Source organism: Pithys albifrons, chromosome 3 (genome assembly GCF_047495875.1).
Source record: "Pithys albifrons albifrons isolate INPA30051 chromosome 3, PitAlb_v1, whole genome shotgun sequence".
Lineage (NCBI taxonomy): Eukaryota > Metazoa > Chordata > Aves > Passeriformes > Thamnophilidae > Pithys > Pithys albifrons.
The window spans coordinates 9,630,606-9,652,235 of NC_092460.1; the positions used below are offsets into that span (position 1 = coordinate 9,630,606).

A 21,630-nucleotide genomic window follows, 5' to 3' on the forward strand; every position below is an offset into this window, starting at 1 on the left:
ACTGCTTACACTGATCACACACCTCCTTCCATACACGGATGCCAAAAGCAGTTGTTCATAGTGTGATGGTTCCTCTTCTGTGGAAGAGTCTAAGAAACAATCATTTCTGCTCTTAAAAGATACCTGCCTTTTAGCTATGCTCAAACTGCTCCATTGCCTGGATTTCTCTTATTGCCAGAGCTTTTAATACAGCTTTGCTCTCCATCCAGGTCATGCTGAGATCTCTTTTCCTATGTACTCGCTCTTGAGGTGCTCCTAGATAGTTTGCTGCAGTGGAATTTTCTGCCAAGGAACACTTACGTTTTACTGCTTGATCTATTCTTCATTACTGCCTCAGAAATGGCAAATTCTGGTTTTCTTCCTCAAGTTACTTGCACCCTCAGGCTGGCCCTGGCTGAACACCCCCTTCTCAGGAACTTGTCTCTGCCTGTCCCAGGTATTTCTCTATATCTGGATCATTTCCCAGGGTTATCGAAAACTGCTATAGACTGAACGGTTTTGTGTTGATGAAAGCATTGTATAAGCCCATGTGAACTGGCCATGACAGTGAGATCCAGCCTTGTGGAAATAGGGAAAAAGGCAAAATTATCAGCCACATAATAACGGGGGTGTGTTCCAACACTCCATGACCAGATGCTTGTGTGGATTTTGCTGGTTCTCATCACAGCCTGTGAGATCTTTGGGCACGCACAGGCGTGTGTTGCTGAGCTGTGTGAGGCACTGCCAGGTGTGCAGCCCTGGTGGCACTCCAGCTCAGGCCTTACTAACATAGCCTAGCAGTGACCTACCCAGGCAGCACCTAAGCCTGCCCAAATATAAGCCTGCATGAACATCAGGTTGCAAAGAAATTCAGGGACAGGCCTTTTCCAACCTGTCATCCGTCGCCCTCCCTTCAGCAGAGGCAGGTCCACTCACTGAATCACAAACAGCACTCAAGAAGCACAGAGCCAAGGGCTTCTGACTCCAGCAGAAGGAAACAGAAGAGCAAATGCTGAAATTCCATGGAGCACTTTAGAAGGATGTACTGCTTCCCAAGTGCTCGCAAACCTGAGCCATCATGGGATGTGGTGTTGTGCTGTACAGACCCAAATGCAGCACATCATAGGACACCATGGGAATGTGAAAGAGCCACAAGGCATCTTGAGTCTACCAGGCTGATCCCTAACGCACCATCCACTGCCCATGGGCACACTCACTGCATTGCAGTCTGCTCTGCTGGATTGCTGTTCCTCATAGCTGCCAGGCTAGAGGTCTAAAATACAGTTACGCAAAACTACATCCAGTTTCCCAATCTTTGTTTAACTTTCCATATTAAAGTAAGTCTTTAGTACAGTGAACCCCATGTGTACCTTCCCTGACAAAGCAGTTTCCAGAGTGGGTCTGCCCCAGCAGCACAGATGTGGGGATGAACCGTGGGCACAGGGGCTCCTCTCCCATCTGTAGTCCCGGGAGCGTCGCGGGTGTGACTCCCAGCTCCTGTGACCAGATCCCAGGCCAGTTTGCAGCAGGGACACACACAGGATGTCGGGGGGTGAAAGGAGCACACACACCGTGGGTACCTCCCGCTGCCCCCCGGGCACATCGCCATGTCCAGAGTTGCACCCCGAACTGCGGGAGAGCAGAGGGCAGTGCCGTGACTGAACTGGGAAACCCTGAGCAAGGCGAACACACAGGCTCGGAGCGGCTCAAGCCCAAGGGGTGCTCTCCTGCACCCGGGCGGGCTGCAGGGGCAGCGCATCACTATTAAACACCCCGGGAGAAGGGCAGGGTGTCACTTGCGCGGCGGAGCTGGGAGCGCGGACTGCAGCGCGCAGATGGGCTGAATCGTGATCAGGAACAGCCGTGTTTTCAGGCGTAGAGGCCTTTCAGCGCTGGGATGTGTGGGATTTTCCTGCCTGCAGAGGTCAGCACACGCAGGAACACCCGCAGACAGCGGCGCTGGCCTGGGGACAAGGGGCACGGGGACAAGGGACACGGGGACGCCGGGAGCGCGGCCCGGACGGGGAGGCAGCACCGAGGGCTCCCGAAGGACGCGTGGGACAAGGTACGTGGGGGTTCGCGTTCTCTCGGAGCGAAGGGAGTCGCGGATTTCCCTAGGCAGCCCCATGGAGGAGCAGCCGAGCCCGGCTCCGCTCTCGGCTCCGCTGCCTGGCGGCCCAAGGGCAGCGCTGGGTTACCCAGCCCCCTGCCCCGGGGCGGTTCTCTCTCCCGGGGCAATAAAGCACAGGGAATTAAAGGCCTGAATATCAGAAAGGCAGGAATCAATGACATGTTCGAGTTTCCAGAGTTTACGTTTCTTAAAGTAATGTAATGTTGTGTTCGGGAAGGCAGCAGCCTCTTCAAGGGAAAAATATGATTTGTTTTCCACACACCACACCTGGTTTTTTACTAGTATCCTGCGATAAATCCTGCTGGCATGGGGTCTGCAAGGTTAGGATTTCTCGCAACGCTGAGCCCCGTGGCAGGACAGGAAGTGCCTGTGAGCCCCAAGGCAGAAACTCCTTTAATATTAACACATAGTTGTGGAGTATTCCAGCACTTATAAAATACTGGGGACAGACTGGAGAAATAAAAATCTTTCATGTTTACAAATGCATAATAAAACCTGCATTTTGAGTTCTTCAAAGTGCCATAAATCTCCATTGCCCGTATCACTGTAACGAGGACGGGACAGTGCCTAAATATTCACACAACCCCTGTGCAGGTACAGCATCTTGGCCAACCTACCGAAACCACTCCTCGCTGTGCCAACACCTCCATCAGGCATCCACTGACGGGGTGCCAGCGCCAGAGGAGCCGCATCCCTTCCCAGAGCAGCGCCGGCTCCAGGATGGCTCTGCTGGAGACCAGCAAGTACTCGCCGGGCTCGGTGCTCGGCAGCGTGAATCCCGACCTCGCCAGCGAGAGGCAAACCGCCTCCTTCTGCGTGGAAAAGCTCACGGCCCTGCTGGATGGGGGTGCAGAGCAGACGCGGATACGGAGGGCAGTGGGTGAGTGAGCCTCTGGTGGGGACTGGCACAGGCCATGTCTGTGTGTCCCCACCACTCTGCTCCTCCTTTGCAGCTCGGTGGGGGTTGTACTCCCTGGGCATTTGCTTATCGCTCATCTCTTGAGAAAGTATGAGTGTGGAGCTGGAGTCTTCTCATAGCGTAAATCAACACGACTCCTCCGCAGCCACTCCTGCTGTCTGACGCTTTTCCTCCCTGCTCCCATCCCCCGAGTCTCTGGCAAGACTGGTTAAACGGGAATACCTGATGGTCCAGTGCCCCTGTGTCAGTGTGATGTGTGCAGTGGCTTAGTGCTTCTGTGCAGCAGTGCCCACCATGTATGAACCACAACGAGCGACTCAACTTGGCACATCAGGTTCATCCAGGTGGGGAATTTCTTGGTTGGGTTGACTCAGCCAGGCTGAGCTGTTATCTCTCATCATGGATGTGCCAGAAAATTACTATGTGCTCAGAAGGAACAGAGGAGCACTCTTTTGTCTTTGTAAGTGCATCCATATTACACACTTACCAGATGAGAACGGCACAGGCCACTGGGATCACACATTTCACAGTTCCGCTGGACTTCAGCATAACCTTCCATGTGAATAGACAAATAAGGCAAAATAGAGTACGGGATGTGTTCAGGCTGACACAAATACTGACTCTTGAGTTGCTTTGCAACACTGCAGGGGGCTGGTAACATCCCAAGCCAGAGCACTGGTGCTAAGCAGGACACCCAGCAGGCTCCAACCATTAGCCACCCTCTGGGCAAAATCCAGCTAACCACAGCCCTTGCTGGAACAAGCATGGGAACAGCAGTTGGAGGCAGAGGGATCCACAGCATCTTGAGGTTAGCTCAGCTGGTTAGAGCATGGTGCTAATGATGCCAACGTTGTGTCAACCCCATATGGGTCATTCACTTTAAGAATTGGACTTGATGATCCTTGTGGGTCCCTTCCAATGTAGACTACTCTGTGATATTCTGTGATTCTGACACTCTGACCAGGGATGGTGCCTTACCCTGCACGGTCACCATTTCCACTCAACAGACCCTTCAGGCCCACTGAGTGCTCCTCTTCCCCAAACCCACTGCTTTTCAGAGTTAGGCATGACAACCATGGGTCTGGCAAAATAAAACCTGCCTACAGGCAGGTGCTAATAAGTCACAGCATCCGTATCCACAAGACTGGTCCTGCCTTCACTTCTCCTGAGCAGGGCTCAAGGCACTGCCTGCACCTCCACAGCCCCAGGAGAACAACTGTTCTGCATTGCCTTGCAGTCGAAGCCATCGAATCCGACCCTGTGTTCAGCAGAGAAAACCAGTATTTCCAAACCCAGAATGAGAGGTACGAAGCAGCAGTAAGGAAGGCTGTTCATCTCCAGAAAAAGATGCACGAAATGGGATGGACTGAGAATGGACCTGAATATAAGTACATTTACAGGTGATTTCTATTTTTTTAATGTACAGCTAATTATTTGCTCAAAGTTTTGGATGCCTACAAGAATCAGCTTTAGCAAAGGCTGGGAGAGACCAACAGCTGACAGAATAGGTTTGGGTAAAAACATGCTGCAGGTTTTTATTTTAGCAGCATGCTTGGGAAAAGGGAAAATGGTGGTAACACAGCAGGGAACTTCTCAGAGAGCAGCACATGGGTACAGCGTGATAGATCACAGCAGTTCACAGCCACAACATATTTCCACTTCAGCAAGCTCCTTGTGCTGCAGCTCTCAGACCTCCCATCAGACATTTTTAAATGTATAACCAGTACTGGAAGTAGTGCTGTTTCAGTTACATTCTTGACTTCCAGCTAAATTAAAGATCACTTTTTGTCTATCTAGAAAATCCATATTATATTAAAGGGAGACAAAAAAAGGAAAGAAAGAAGAAACTCACCTCTGTTTGTTGATAAATAGGAAGAAAATATTTTCACAATCCTTTCCTTATAAAGTTTTCTTAACACTTTTTTGGGGGTTGATCTCCACATTTCCATTACTTGCCCCTCCTTCTTTCCTGCTTTGCTAAATAAATTCCTGACTTTCTGTTGCCTGGTGCACTCTGTCTGTTTGGTGGGGTCACATACCCAGTAGGAAGTTCAGAAGCATCACTCAAAAGGGCAAAGCCCCTTACACATCATCACTGACACTCAGAGCCACTTTCCAGTATTTCATAGAATCATAGCTCAGTTTGGGTTGGAAAGGACCTTTAAAAGTCACCTGTTCCAACCCTCTGCAATAAGCAAGGACATCTTCATCTAGATTGCCTTGCGCAGAGCCCCATCCAGCCAGACCTGGAATGTTTGCAGGGATGGGAGCATCCACTACTTCTGGGCAAGCTGTTCCATTGTTTAACCACCCTCATTGAGAAAGAGTTCTTCCTTATATCTACTCTAAATCTACCTTCTTTTAGTTTTTGACCATTACCTCTTGCCCTATGGTAACAGGCCCTGCTAAAAAGTTGGTCCTCATCTATAATTCTTTATGCTAAACTTTTCACCATCTACAGCAAGCAGGACTAAAGAAGGGAGAAATCTTCCATCAAGAGCTCTTGGACCTGATCATTATACTCCTGTTAAAAAGCAGCTCTCCACTCCTCCCTCAGAAGAAAAAGAAACCTGAGCAGATTGTAAAAACTTGATGAAATTCCAACCCCTCTCCCACCCAGGTGTGCTTTTATCAGGCCCCCCTGTGGCAGGGCCAGCCCTGTGTTGTCCCATTTTGCTGGATTAGGAGCAGAGCTGCCTGGCAGGACAGCTCTTGCCTGATGAAACACCAGGTGAGCACCAAGCTCTTATGACAAAATTCCAGTGCTCCTGGTGCCAGGCACAGTGAATCACTCACAGAATTTAAAATTGAGCTTTTCAAATTGCAGCTAAAGGAACGTTATTTCTGGCCAGGCTGCCAAGGATTCATTAAGTCATTTTCTGTTAATCAAAGCAATTTCCTTTTAACTTCTTTGTTCATATTTTTCCCCCCACTGTTTCAGCATGATTGATTGTCTCTCAGGGCCAGTAAAGAAGAAAGGTCAGAGTAATTTGTTAACAATAAAAGGTATCTATGTGGAAGGAGATGCACACTAGAGCACTGCAGTAAAGCAATGTGTGAACAGCCACCCAGCTACTGAGAACAGCACAGCCACTTACTTGTACCCTTATCTGTGAGGTGATTCAACCATATTTGAGGAATCCAAGGAAGAGGGACAATATTCCTCATATTTTCTTTGGATTTCTCACACACAAAAAAGCTTGAAACAAATTAATTTCTGATTTGCACCATGGAAGTGGCTGTACCCAAGTTCCCACACACATCTTCTGGAATAGTGCTTTTTAGGATGTTTGCAGAGGGTGATAGCGAAGGGCCTGACCAGACAATAAACCAGGTGTTACACTGAGGTGTTTGAATTTTCCCACATGAAAGGATAACATGTCAAGTCAGGCCGAATCTCCATGTTCCTCAGTGTTGTTCAGTGACAGCAACAAACAGCAAACACACAGCAAAAAGTACAGAAACAAACACAACATACCAATGTATTTCCCCAGAATGGGAATGGGAAGGTTCAGAAAATCCAGGTCCAAATACCTCTGTGTGTGTAGAGTGGGTTTTTATGGTTTTTGGATTTTTTTTAGTTCAGCCTCAAAATACAAATTAAATAAAATAAAGATACAAAGGGCTCACAAGCCTCAGAGCCACAGGAGTTTTGGAGCCAGGCTGTGTTTTTAGCTCAGCATCTGCTACTCAGAACAGATAATTCCTCCAAGAGTAAGTGAAATAATGAGTGAGCAACACAAGCAAACTGTTATGAAAGAAGGAACAAAAGCAGCTTGGAAGAGCACTTTTCCTGCAGCACTCTGCTAATGCTGAATGCTGGATCAGAGTATGACAAGGCAGAAATCAAAAGGCACCGGGTGGTCCTGTCTGGTGACCACTACGGTGCCACTGCCTCATTCATCACATGCCTGGAACTTCATCCCTTTAAAAATACCCCTCATCCTTTTCTGCAGGGCACTGTCAGGAGACGTCGCGTTTCTCCTTCACCGCGTCTTCATGAGAAGTATTTCAGTGCTGGGCTCTGACAAACAGATTGCCAAGTGGATTCCTCTCGCCACCCGGCACCAGCTCATTGGGAGCTACGCCCAGACTGAACTGGGACACGGTAAGGCTGCAGGGAAAACATAGCATGTCCTTAGGACAAAAGGCTGCAGCCAAATTCTCATGGAAATTTGAGTGCAAACTGTCCATCCTTCACTGGGACAGGGGTGGCTGGGGGGAAATGCCTCCTGCATGTTAGAGGTCAATGTTCTCAGTGTTCCTCTGCAAGCTGGAGATGCACTGGCTTTGGTTTTGCCAATATGGAAAAATTAACAAGAGTGATGGTGAAAGCCTGTGGTTAGACAGCAGGCAGGCACCAACAGTGGAGGGGTCAGACAGGCAGCTTGCCCAGCTGATGGGTCACCATGAGCCAGGCAGATGCCCGAGTACCACAGGGCTCAAGAGATCTGTGCAGGAAATGTTGTGGGGTCACTGCAAGCATTGTCCCACAGTTCTTGTCAGAAGGGTAAACCACAAAACCCCAGTAATACCCACACCAGCCCCCAGGGATCCTTCACTCCCTCCATCCTTCTGTTGTTACACTAGGAGATAGTTACTTTTTTAATTTTTTTTTCAAGGCACTTATCTTCAGGGTTTGGAAACAACTGCAGTCTTTGATATCGCAACTCAGGAGTTCATACTGAACACACCAAAGATCTCTGCCATGAAGTGGTGGCCTGGAGACAGTAAGTACCACACAAAATATTTTGGTTTTCCCCATTTGCCTCCTTCAGTTACTCCATCTACCCTACTTAAGTTCTGCGTTCCAGAGCCCAGGTGCTAGCAGAGGACTTCTGTAAGAGATGCACACACTGAGAGGCAAGTAAGAGAAAGATGTTTATCCAAGTTCAAAGGCCAGAAGGGAGCCATCATTATCTGCTAAAACTCCTTGGGTGGCAGGACTGGAGAACTTGACTCAGGGAAACTCATGCCTCTGCAGGAATAAATCTTCTCTTTGTAAATAATACTCAGACAACCAAAAACTGCAGGGGGGTCATCAGCATAAAGGATTCAAGTCAGCAGACAGTCTCAGTATGAAGGATTCAAGTGTGAAATTCTTGGCTTCCTTCAGGAAGGTATTTCACAGTAAATAACTGGAGTCACTGCAACAGCCACAGCACTTCCCACTCTCTCAGCACTGCATGAACTTTAAATGCTTCTTTTTTTCCCATATTCTGATGCAAAACTGTTAATCCAAGCCTCATAGGCAACAACAGTGGCAGAATGATGATGCAACTCCTGAGAGCCAAGAGCAGGCTCAGATTTAGGCTTCCAGCCTCTGTGGCTCACACCTGTGCTCACCCATACCTTAGTGGGACCAAACACACCATTAGCACTGACTGTGGAAGTGTTTGTGCTGTACCTTGTCTCAAGGGAATGGGGCGGTTTTTCTTCTCGCAGTGGGAAGATCAGCAACCCACACAGTGGTCTTTGCTCAGCTGTACATCCACGGGAAGTGCCATGGCATCCATCCCTTCATCGTGCAGATACGCAGCCTTCAGGACCATTCACTCTGCCCAGGTAATCGACCCCAGACACCACAGCACTTGTGCAGGTGCTCTGCCTATTTTGCCCTTAAATGTTTTCTAAATTCTTGGCCCCAGGGAGAGTTAAAATTGCCAAAACCAAGCCAAGACAGACACCCAAGGTGTAGTTACCATTAACCTCAACCTTTTTATCTAAAGGGAGATCTAACGTATCCTCAGGCATATTCAGACCAAGCTCTTATCTTAACCAGAAGCCTGGGCTGCTCTGAGCACCTCTGCATTAACACCTCAGTTCTGACCCCAGCCAACACAGATCCATCTGTTGATGGATCATGGAAACAAACTACCACAAGGAATTCGAATGCCTGTTTCATCTCTCAGGGAAGATGTCCCATGCTGGGAAAGAAGCAGAGCCGAAAGTGCCCTTCCTTTGAGATCCCCAGCTTGACACAAAATGGAGAGAAAAAAGTTCAAGTGGAAGTAAGCAGGCTTTTTTTTCTCCTACTGCAGGCGTAACTGCAGGAGACATTGGTCCCAAAATGAATTTTGAGCATATTGACAATGGCTACCTCATGCTGAAGAACGTGCGTATCCCCCGGGACAACATGCTGAGCAAGTTTTGTGAGGTATGTATGGACTCACATCACAGACTTGCCCGTCAGACTCTCACTGCACAACCAGAGAGATGACGGGGACCTGCCTAAATTTAGGACAAAAATCTTCCTTTGAGGTATCTGCAAGTCTCTGAGGTTTTATCAAGGGTAGAAGTTACCTGAATCCTAAACGAAACTTGGTGTCAAGAATTCCACATTCAGAGGCTGGGAATCACAGGGCTGACAGAACCTGTCTCAGCCAGAAACAGTAAGAGTTTGTCTCTTCAAATAGGTATCTTCTATCCATCATGCATACAAACATTGTTTGCATTCAGTGAAGGATTTTTATGTCCATTTTATTCTATGCACAGTGATTACACAGCCACCCTAGTACTGAAGCATAGAATCATAGAATCGATTGGGATGGAAAAGACCTCCAGGATCATCAAGTCCCTTTACCAGACCATGGCACTCAGTGCCATGTCCAGGGATGGTGAATCTACCACTTCTCTGGGCAGCCCATTCCAATGCCTGAGCACTCTTTCTGGAAAGAATTTTTTCTGATCTCCAACTTAAATTTTCCCTGGCAGAGCTTAAGCCCGTGCCCCCTTGTCCTATTGCTGAGTGCCTGGGAGAAGAGACCAACCCCTACCTGGCTAGAACTTCCCTTCAGGTAGTTATAGACAGTGCTGAAGTCACCTCTGAGCCTCCTCTTCTCCAGGCTAAACACCCCCAGCTCCCTCAGCCTCTCCCCACAGCACTTGTGCTCCAGTCCCTTCTCCAGCCTCGTTGCTCTTCTCCGGACCCGCTCCAGTACCTCAATATCTTGAAAAACGTGACATCTGACACCCCCTCTCTACTCTAGGTTCGACCAGATGGCACCTATGTGAGACAGGGGTCACAGAAGATTAATTATTTCACCATGACTACCGTGCGGATCTCCCTCATTTCGGACGAGGTGCTGACCCCACTCATGAAGGCCTGCACCATCGCCATCCGCTACTCCGCCGTTCGCCGGCAGTCCAAGCTAAAGCCTGGGTAATGCCACACAGCCTGCAGCAGTGGGAAGTGCACTACACACCATGTTCCCCTGCACCAGCTCGTATTTCTGCTTTTCATCTTATCTCTCAGCCCATCGCTGGCTGATTTCCTGGCCCAGGCAGGGCATGACAAACATGCTCCCCCGTTATTTACATTAACGAGCTTCAGTCAAAGTACAAGAGAATGTTTACAGTTCTTTCCAAGATAAGTTTCATAGTTTGAATAGCTCAGCAGTTCTCACAAGCAACTTATTTTTTTATAACTGGCCTTCCCCTAATGTAATCCCATAACTCAGCAGAATCCAGACAAAGTGGACAAATGGCTGAATTCTTATTCCATAGCATCCTACTAGTGGGTGCAACATTAAAATACCTTCCAACATCCAGAAATCCAATATCCATGCTTCACAGCATTGAATTGTATTAGTCTGGTAAGAATCCCTGTTATTTCTAAAGAGATACTTTAATTTGAATGGATTACAAAAATTTCCATTTAAATCTTTCAAAAGCAGAAAGATCCAAATGAGAATGTGATTGGTTCAAACACAAACCAAAGAGCACAGCATGTACTCAATTGTAATAACCAATTCCAGCAACTGAAGCCCTAAGTGTACTAACCATAGAAAAAGAGGTAAAGAACATCCAAAAGAAGTTCAAAATAATCTAGACTCAAATATTTTTAGAGGAACTTATGTACACCCACAGACACAAAGATCCCATTGGAAAAGCAGAAGTTTTTCAGGGTGTAGTGCCACCACCTCCCCTGGAACACCCAACAACTTGCTTGAAGGCTTCATCCTTTTCCTCTTCCACAGTTCCAGTTCCCCCTCTGCACTGAGCCTTTTCTATGCTGTTAGGCTGGTTCATCAACATACCAGAAAAATCCCTTTTCTCAAAGAGTTTGTTTCTCTGCAAGCTGGGCAGATTTTCTGCCATGCCATTGACTCAGTCCTGTCCCCACACTGCTTCTTGGTAAAGAAAAATGCCATTTTTCTTTCTGTAACAGTAAGAGTAGCTATGCCAATTTCCAAACTTTATCTACTTCATCAGCTGTCTTCCAACAGGGAACAAGAAGCAAAAATCCTTGACTACCAGACTCAGCAGGAGAAACTGCTGCCCCAGCTGGCAGCAGCCTATGCCTTTCATTTCATCAACGACTACCTGCAGGAGCTGTTTAACAGGGGGTACAGAGAGATCCAGAGGAAGAACTTTGACATGCTGCCAGAGGTGAGCTGCAGCAGGGTTAGCTCATACAGCACTTCTCATCTCCTGGTATCAAAGTGTTTTAGCAAACTGGACAAGCATTCCTCTCACTAGAGAACTGGAGAAAGAGGAAGCACTAAGAGATCAAATGGCATGTCCCAAGTTCAGAACCAGTCAGCAACAGCATTCGCTCTACCACCCCAAATTTTTTGTTTTGGAACTATTGCAGAGTGAAAAGTCCTTGTAAAGCGTGTCCATTTGCTTAAAACCTTGTTCCAAGTGGCTGGTGGCACAAAGTGTTATTTCACAACTTCATCTACAACTGCACATGCAAATAGTCACTTCTGAGCCAAAACCAAAAATGTGACTCTTTATACAGAACAGATTTTGCAATGAACTTAAATGTGCTTGAAATGAAAATACACTCCCAACAAAGGTGGCCAAATCCACAGCTGGCTGAGACAAACCCAAACATGCATAAACTGAGTACAGTGTGCCCAGCAGGAGGGTGTGCAGCATCCCAGGCAGACACCAAGGGCCAGGTTCAGGGAGCTGGGTGCTACTAGCATGCAAAGGGGGACCTAATAGGGATTTCATGTCCAGAAATTGCACAAGATTAAAAACAGAAACTTATTCTGATGATTGTTTTAGGGCACTTCCACTAGTAACCCTCTGCTCTTGTTTTTATCTTTTTTTAACAGCTCCACGCATTGTCTTCAGGCTTTAAAGCCGTGATCACTCATCACTGCACTGCAGCAGTGGAGATTTGCCTCCGGGCATGCGGGGGGCACGGCTACTCCCTGCTGAGTGGAATCCCTTCCTTGTACACCAAAATACTTGCCTCTTGTATTTATGAAGGGGAAAACACCATTTTGCTCCTGCAAACTGCCAGGTAAGAATTCAAATGTGTTCATCTGAAAGCCTGTCCCCTCATGTATTCAGCCTCTACCACTTCTTCTCCAAAACCAGTAAAACCAGCTACTCCTTTCTCACAGCACCTTCTAAAAATACAGCTCAAGACATAAACTATTAATGTCTTCAGTCTAACAGGCATGGAGTGTGTGGGAATGGGATTATCTTTTCTATTTTTGGTTTGGGGACGTATGCAGGTGCTGTTCTGCATAACCTCATTTTCCTCTTTGCCTCATAGCACAGCAAACACATTGCTATACAAGTTTTGTGGTTTATCTTTTAAGCAACCAGAGTAACAATGGCACGATGGAACACAATATTGGTAAAGTGAGATTTAGAGAAAGCCAAGTTGTTGGATACTGAGAGAGGATGAGTCATGCTCCAAGAACACCACTTTCTTCTGAACACACAGACTGATCTTTATCCAGAGTACATGAAATAGAGGAGAAAAACTACAGCTGCTTGAACTTTTAGTAATGCGGTTTTTTACTGGGAGAAAACCAGTGCACTTCGCAGGGACAGATCAACCACGTAGTGCTGTGCTTGCATGTAGACACTTAGGCACTCATTGCTGTTTCTTCTTGAAAGATCCACAGCAAGATCAAGAGAAATGTTATCACCTTTTAATTCCAGGCCTAGTCAGTGTAGCTTATAGCAGAGGTGCCAAAAAACAAGGGAGTGGGGAATGCTCCTTTTACACAATCTCCAAGAAAGGGTCTTGCATTTGTTCACATAATGTGACTGTGTGTTGGGGATCACAGAGAGTAACACCAAACCACCATTAAGATTTCCAGAGCATTAAGACTCAGGTTGCAAAACTGATAATGTATCTAATCACCACACTGCTGAGACTGCTAATGGCCACAGCAAGTTTCTGCTGAAAAATCCATCGCTACAGGTTGCTGTAGCTCTAAGTACAGTAGACAGGCTGCCACTGAGACCCACCACAGATAAGGTAACATGCAAAACAAAAGGTCATTACTTGTTCAAGTCCATTCCAGACCACTGCTGGGATGGGTCATACCTTCCTGCTCCTCACCTGAACCCACTTCACTTTTTGCATGATCATTTGCTGTGTAGAGTTCACTGCCATATACCCTACTCTGCCTTTACCCTCTTCCCAGGTTCCTGATTAAGTGCTTCATGGCAGCCAGCGCTGGCCATCCTGTTCCACCATCTGTCACTTACCTGGCTGCAGTGAAACCTGGGAAATGTCCAGCTAAGAACAAGTTGGATTTTCTCAGACCAGATATTTATACTGAGGCCTATCAACATGTGGCAGTCAGGTCAGTACGGAGGACGGGAGATGGGTTTCTGTCTTTGACATCAGAAATGTGTGAAGAGCTCAACTTCTTCCTTCATTTAAAGGGAGGTAAAATAAAGTAAGTTACACAAGGAATGGCACCATCTATTCCTGAAGGAGAAAAGGAAGAGTGCACAGGATTAACAGCCATGTCAGATGTTCAATATGGAGCTTTCACACTCAGAAGTTCCTAAACTACATGCTACCAAACAACTACATTCCATAGAATTGGTGGCACTATTTAAGTAAATATCAAACCACATCACTGAGTTGCCATCCAGTAAAACCTTTATACAGAAGGTTAAAATTTCATGTACCTGAGGAAAGGATGTTTGTTTTCAATTAACACCACAGCAAACACAGAGCCTGTAGCCTTTCAACTACACATTCAGCCACTCAACACAAATGAAAATGGTACCATGAGTGGTCTCATTGGATTTACATGCACAGTTATGGGCTGTATAGGTGTCATCTCTGAAAAGCAGGTAATTAGACAACCCTGATGTCACTGAAACCTATAAAAACAGAGCCACTCTTCCAAAAGCTTCAGTGTCAATGGGAGCAGGATTTGAATCCCTGTGTAGAAAAGGAGCAAGATAACGGAACAGCAGTCCAGTATTACTGTTTGGTTTGCAAACTCTTCTTACACCCACAATTCAGGAAAAGCTCAGCCAACCCCTTGGTAAACTACCCTGGAAGGTGAGAAGGCAGAAATCCTCCAGTACCAGGATGGTCCGGGTGCTTCCCCAGTCTATACTTAGATTTTGCATAATCTAAGTTCGCTCACACTGAGTGTAGGTAACTCCAGATGTCAGAAATGCCAGTTTGCTGTTCAGGCACACACGACTCCGAGTGTGAACCATGTGCATGAGGGCTGCTACATTCACCTACAATACGCTTTATGCCTTTTCCATTTTACAGGCTCATAAGCAGCACAGCAGCTAAACTACAGGACTTGATTCAGTCTGGAGTCAAAAAGTACGACGCATGGAACCAGTGCACAGTGCAGCTGGTGCAAGCAGCGAAGGTTAGCAAAATTTATCTGCTTATTTGACATTTGTCTTTGTGATACAATATGCAAGAGAAATGGCAGGATCAGCTTAAAGCCTCAGTGCTGTTTGTTGTTTTCTGTTGGCATCTAAGGGACACCGCAAAGACCATCACTGTGGTCTGCATGGAGAAAAATTATAGCAAGAAGCAATTCCAGATCTGAAAAATTTGCTGTCTGAACAGGCCAGGTAGAAAAAAGACTAGAAGCAGGAGAAATGAAAGGTAGAAAAAATACCTTCACAGGTATGCTGCTACTACTAGGAGAATCAGACATCCCATATTCTGTAACAAGAACCCACCATCTCCAGCCAACATTCATCTTTTTGTAAGAATCCAGCGTTTCTGAATCCCAGAGGAAAGTCTTCTCAAAGCCACCCCACTGAAAGCTGGTCGAGTCACAGCAAGGGTGAAACATGCCTCCTATTTCTTCCATCTGCCTCTCTCCCAAGGAAAGATAACTGCAGGGAAAACAGTGAAAACCAGTGATAAGTGCAATGTTAACTACTACTAAAGAAAAATCAAAGTCAAATTCATAAAAGATGTTTTCAGATGAAGTAGGATTGGGAAAACAATATTTGTTCCCCAAAACAAGGGTGAGTTAGTACAGAATTAAGCAGAAAAGAAAGGAAGAGGAGAGAAAAGCCCTAAATTTAAATGAAAACTTGAAACCACTGATACTTCTGTATCTCCAAAAACCAAAATTCTTTTTCTAATTTGCAATTAAGTGCAATTCCTTTATAATTATGGTGACGGTCTTCCTTCCTTCCTTCCTTTGCTGAGGAAAGGAAGATTTTGAAACAGATCCATGACTTATTTTACTTTTGTTCAATTTTTAATGAAAAACATCTTGCTGTAATTACCATTTTGCCAAAGCCAACACTAATTAAAATTGACTCAGCAAGAAGCCCCTGAGAGGGAAAAAGGAGCCCTCTACATACCTGGCTGTGGTGATACCATTGTGATGGTTTAATAGTAGGGACCAGCCCCTTGTAGTCAGTCAGTTGGAGAAGTCCTTGATGAGTCAAATCCTTTCTTAGCAACAGCCCAAACCCTTTCAAAACCATCAAAAGCATTGACCCACTCATACCAGTAGGCACAAATATAATCCTTCAAGTCACTGAGTGAGGAGCAAAGACTTGATCTCAGCAGCAGCAATTTTTGTGGTCACCAGCCCACCATGCATCACCCCACATTTTCAATTACACAGACTCACTGGAAGCAGCAAATATTCAATGCTGTAACTTTGAAAATAAGCAGAGAAATTGCCTGAAACACAAAGGAAACATCCCATGAACAAAGTGACTTTTAAAAATTACCTTTCCAATAATTGTTTAAATATATTTTTAGGGGAGTGAAACTGACACAAAGTGTTCCTGTTCAAAATTACATCTAGAAAAAGCTCTGACCAGAACTCCTTGCACACAAACCTGAACAAGCCGTTTCCTCCTGCACCCACTCAAATGGATGGCCAAGGTCTCCGGACTGAAGAGGAGGAAAGATCACATGTCAGAGGAGCTGGAATACAACCCTCTCTGAGAAGCAAGGAGGAGAACAAACCTAGACATGGGACTAGTCAGAAATAAACTTTTTGAGGAGCTTAACATATGCAGAGGGCAGGCTGTGGCATTGTCAGTGGCCACTGTGCTGCTTGACTCTTCAGAAAATGGGATCTGGGCCCCCAAAGTTTCTTAGGTAATTCAGGGAGAGGAAGAGTCACCCAAACCCCTTGAGTTTACTCTGGTAAATAGACTGCTGCCTTGCTGGGGCACTCCTGTATTTACTTCTTATCCCATGTCTTCCCTGGAGACCTACCCACAGGACTGGCACAGCAGCTCTGTGAGCTGATGCCTGCCAGCTCCCAGCTGAGTGGCTCAGACACTGGGGAGTCTCCTTACAGGTTAATTGCTTGAGTAGACACTCAGCTTCTCAGGCAGGTTCTGCATTCCATGCTGCTCCAGCATGCCAGCAGTAAGAGCTGCAGTGCAGGTGTGCCATGCTTACACCCACAGCTGGGAGGAGAACTGTACAGTGGGGAGTGAACCCACACAGATCCCAACACCACCAACCACCAGCAGGAGTGTCAGCATAGCAAGAGTCACCCCACAGGCAGGTGGGGTCAGCCTGCTTCATTAGCTCTGGACCTCAGTGAATACTTCTGTAATTTGGCAGTCAAACACTCTACTGGTGTCTGACTCAGAAATCAGCAGTTTTCCTAAGACCACAAAAGCAGGAGGTAAGTTTAGTTGCTGTTCTGTGACCATGGTGTTTCCAGAGCTGAAGCCTTGTAGACACAGATCCCAAAGTACCATGAGCCCAAGGTCTTCAACTAAAGTTTTTTTGTGCTGATGTACAATCAAGATTCATTTGCTAGGGCTCAACACAAGTACATTCCAATGTGTTGCCTTCACACTAACTCTTTGGGATGTTAATCAGAAATATTTAGAGTAAGTACTAACATGATTTCTGAAGCAGTTTTCTAGAGTTTACAAATACCACAGTGTTGACTGTTTACATCCTCAATTCTGTCTCTGCTGTTGCTGTAAGACATGAATGCAAAAGGCCTGGTCACCCAGCAAACAAAGGAAACAGACTGGAGAAGTGCCAGGGAAATGAAAAGGTTTTATATTCTTTGCAAGAACATTTGAGTCACTTGGCCGACTAAAAATGTTTTGAGGTGCATTCACTGTTGATTGTGTTTGTTTTCCAGGCTCACTGCCACTACATCACAGTGAAAAACTTTGCAGAAACTGTGGAAAAACTCGAGACCAAGGCTGGCATCCAGAGGATTATGAAACATCTCTGTGACCTCTTTGCGCTACACGGGATCTTCTCGAATACAGGAGCCTTCTTGCACGATGGATACATATCTGCATCTCAGATGGACATGGTCACAGCATCCTACCTGGACCTCCTGGCTGTCATCCGGTGAGCTGCTCTGGCAGGAGACACACAGCTATTCACTTTGTCCTGTAATAGATATAAAATGGTGCTACTGTACCTATAGCAACATCTCCACAGTCAATTCGCCTCGTTCAGTTTTTATTTTCATTGCCTGGCAGCACTAGAAATTGATTGAAACACCTACACAAAGCTTGTTTTCATGGTAAAACAGACCCAAGTTCCCCTGCAATCTCTAAAACTTCTGTAATATGAAATCTTAAATTATAGATGAAGAAGTCCTGAACACTTTATACCATTTGCAGTAGAGCAAAACCAGAAAAATACGTAGTCAGAGCAGCACTGTCAGGAGGCAGCCACAGCAACCCATCACACCCTGCAGAATCTGCTTAAGCCACAGCTAATAGAGCCCACTCTGTTGCCATGGCTGAGCTGCAACTGGTACCCAAACAATCCTGCCTACAGCTACTTCAGATGCATCTGCTCAACACCATTTGTCACTAACTCTGTGAATTCTGAGTTATGTTAAGGTTTTCCCTTTCCACAACACTCAAAAAGGCCTTCTTACAAAGTATTCATCTTTTGCAACTCACTGCTGTTTGTTTAGAACAGATTAACTTACGGTGCAGAGAACTGAGTTGCTACTGTATGTAAAATTCTACTTAAGCCACCTGGATAGAAACAAAGACACATCGTAAGGGCTGAACAGGGCTGAGCCAAACAGCGAGGGTTTTCAGAACTGATAACAGAGTCTGAGTTAAGTGATAAGCTCAACATAACATTTGCAAAAGCCTAACATGTCGCCTCTGGAATTCATTGCAACTTCTGTGTTAGTCCATGCCTCGTTAACAGGACTCAAGAATGAAGTGAGTATTTACATATTTACAATTAGTAGAAAGAATACAAACACTTCCTGTTCTGTAGCAAAATCCCAGCCTTTCCCAAACCCCCAAATAGTCCTTGCCCCAAAGGAAGTGGAAGATGCAAATGGTGAGGTGTGAGGTACAGCCAGCATGAGTTCCTACACCCAGGACAATGGGAGGACAAGGAAAGAGGAACCATCTCCTGTTCTGTAGCTCTCATTTGCTGTCAGACTGGCCCGTGGTGTGGGTCAAGGTTGCTTTGCTCTTACAGCCACAAAAGAGAATAGAAGACCTCAACACCTCAGAATGAGGCAATGGTAATAGAAATACTGAAAGGTAGATGGAGGTTGAAGATCAGCAAAGCACATCAATCTAGTAGGAAACTTATTCCATTTTGTAAGACAAACACATACAGTGTGAGGAAAATAAAACGAGACAAAAATCAACAGAAAGAACTGGCAGAGACTGCTGAGAAAACCACTGACATGAGATTGAGTCCTGAATTAGGAAATTAGGAACAGAGACCAGGTGATTACAAGACCCTGCAAACACCTATTGATCAGTGCAGACAACTCTGGGTGTTAGTACAAGATCAGAGTTGTTGGGGTTAGAAGGGACCTCTGAAGATCATGAGGTCCAACTCCCCTGCCAGGGTCACCCAGAGATGCCTCTGAGGAATCAAAACAAGCAGGATTTCCACCCCAGTATAGACAAGGAGGAAAACTGGCACAAACCTTCTGGGCTGAGGAACTTGGACAACTGACTTCCAAGTTTATCCTTGATTCATTTTCCCTCTTTACAAAGCAACACCCATTTCAGTAACATGCCACTCCTGTGCTCTGCAGGAAGGATGCTGTTCCATTGGTGGACGCCTTTGACTTCACAGACAAGAGTCTGAACTCGGCGCTCGGCAGTTACGACGGGCAGGTTTACCAGCGACTTTATGAGTGGGCTCAGAAGTCCCCCACCAACAAGGTACGGATGGGTTACAGCCAGACCACCCCCACATTAGCCAGAGCAGAAACTGTTTGCTTTCCTTCTAATAGAAGTAATACAGATAAAAGACAAGAGCTTTTAATGCCTTGTGTTTCACTCTGAACAATGACCTATGACACTCCAATCATAGTCTTAGCTCAGACATTTTACCTAAAAATGAGTTACAGCCCACAGAGTCCTACAGCTTGTGCCAGGGAGCTGGGCTGTCAGGTGCCACCCATGTGGGTTTGGTTTTTAAACTTGTGTCACTGAGGTTACATTGTACAAAATAAGCTAAAATAAGTCTATTTACATACTACGAAACAGCACTACATGTAGGGTATTTCTATACACTAGTGCAAAAGTTGAGTTTTTTAATAATATGTTTAACCAGAACAAGTGTAAATGTTAAACAAGGCAATTTCATCCTTCATGGTTTTTAGAACTTTGCTTTCTCTTCTTAATTCTCCCATATTGTGGAGTTATGTAAAATTCTGCATGATGTAAATTTGTATTGCTCTGTTTGAAAACTCATTTTGCCTTGAGTGAGATTTTTACTGTGGTAATCAGCATCCCTTTGAAATCCTGCAGCTGAACACAACATTTGCCTTCAGCAAACATTCAAGTCCAAGCTTATTTTTTGAAGTTAAATAGTATACTGTCCCATTTGGGATGAGTGTTGTGTGCTGGTTGATCTTGCACATTGTTGGAGTAGCTGGTGGTTTGTTGTTTCCTTTTTTTTTAATAGTCTAGCTTTCTGCATTCCAGAGATTATTCTTAAAAAAAAATTATAGCCTTTCCCTCTTAATTGCTATTAATTCCCTTCCACATTCTCTTTCTGAACAGATGAGCCCAGCCTACGAGAGGTATTTGAAGCCACTTCTTCACAACACACTATCAAAATTATGAAGAGTGTGTTCCAAGTGAAGGGCACACATTTCCTCCTGTTCTTTGTGCAGCAGTACATTTATGAAGCATCAGTAATGACTAATCAGAATTAATAATCAGTTGCTTACTTGCAGTTATAACAAGTATGAGATATTCTCAGCCAGCCATTTGCAATTAGAGAGATGCCAAACAGTGCTGAGTGGTACTCACTGCTGTGAGACAATCCAGGAATGGTCCAGGGGTCACTGTTCTCTAACCTGAAGTGTCCTGACAGCATCAAAGCTCTGCCATTTGGCTTCCTTACTTTTTTCCTACATCCACTATATGATGATTAAGGATGAAAAAAAATCCCCACCACCACACTATGAACCACCTCCCAGTGTGTTGCTATACAGTGCCTTTAAAAAAAACCTGAACAACCAACTTTGTTGAAAAAAGTATATTAGAAAGTACATATGTTTGGACAATTAAAATAGCTCTTGACTTGCTCAGCAGTGGAATATTCCTGCCTAATGAAGATTCAGACAAAGCTGGTGTCAGCTCCATTCTGTAGAATTTACCTTCCCATTAATAGGGCCGCTCACCCTGTCTTTCTAAAAATCCTGGTCTCCAATAAAGTGTATTATTTGGAATACTGCTTCTCTAATTATTATACTTCATAATTATGTAAAGGGTAGGCTGATCCAGGCCAGTCATTAATTTGCTAGTAAGTGAAGTGTTGCAAAGAACATCTTGTGATTATAGTTCAATGCCAGTTAACACAGATACTTCTTACCACATGTTCCAAGAAACAACCACTTTTCCTGAGCTTCATCACTTCTGCTTCTCTTCCCTCCCTGACAGGAAGTACAAAGCTCTTGCTGCTGCCTCTGATTAAGTAAGTCAAAAACCTGCAATGTATAAACTGGGAGAGACAAAATGTGATAGAGAAATACACCCAGAGACAGGCCTTTAGAGTGAGAGATGGAATGGAAGGTTCCCACCTACTTAGGACAGGAACTTCATGGGAGAACAGGATCCACTCTGCAAAACTGGTATCAACTCTCTTGCTCCCAACAGTGTGCAAGTTAGAACATAACCAGAAATTCTATTCATAACCATGACAGAGTGCCCAGGATAAGCAGAAATGTCTACATGAAATGGAGTAAAGCCACAGAACTTGAGTGCCTTGACTCGAACATCACCAGAAACAGCACTCTGCAGTTAAAATTACATAAAGTCACTAGATAAAGTGCTGATAAACCAGATGAACTATTTAGCAGCTACAGTATTTATGTTCTCTGCTCCCTCCACCCCTGCCTCTTTAGCCAGTCCAAATACTTGCCATCTTTCTAACAGTCTAAAG

The 21,630-nt window shown here is 45.4% G+C and overlaps 1 protein-coding gene across 1 annotated transcript; it reads left to right on the forward strand.

The window, feature by feature from the left end:
• The first annotated feature begins 1,762 nt into the window (after window positions 1–1,762).
• ACOX2 (acyl-CoA oxidase 2) lies at window positions 1,763–21,221 on the forward strand. The gene is made up of 15 exons (XM_071550353.1): window positions 1,763–2,044; window positions 2,705–2,990; window positions 4,267–4,429; window positions 6,986–7,137; window positions 7,652–7,759; window positions 8,475–8,594; window positions 9,071–9,186; window positions 10,019–10,191; window positions 11,258–11,420; window positions 12,098–12,288; window positions 13,433–13,594; window positions 14,533–14,638; window positions 17,369–17,586; window positions 19,268–19,397; window positions 20,244–21,221. The coding sequence occupies exons 1-15, from the start codon at window positions 1,877–1,879 to the stop codon at window positions 20,304–20,306; spliced, it is 2,319 nt and encodes a 772-aa protein (XP_071406454.1). The 5' UTR covers window positions 1,763–1,876; the 3' UTR covers window positions 20,307–21,221.
• Window positions 21,222–21,630: the final 409 nt, after the last annotated feature.

What these genes read in the sequence shown, in the direction of transcription:
- ACOX2 (XM_071550353.1), top strand. Translation starts at nt 1,877, where the DNA reads ATGTGTGGGATTTTCCTGCCTGCAGAGGTCAGCACACGCAGGAACACC. An exon ending in CCAGACTGAACTGGGACACG is followed by an intron (nt 7,138 to 7,651) that starts GTAAGGCTGCAG and finishes TTTTTTTTCAAG; the next exon opens with GCACTTATCTTCAGGGTTTG. An exon ending in GACCTCCTGGCTGTCATCCG is followed by an intron (nt 17,587 to 19,267) that starts GTGAGCTGCTCT and finishes TGTGCTCTGCAG; the next exon opens with GAAGGATGCTGTTCCATTGG.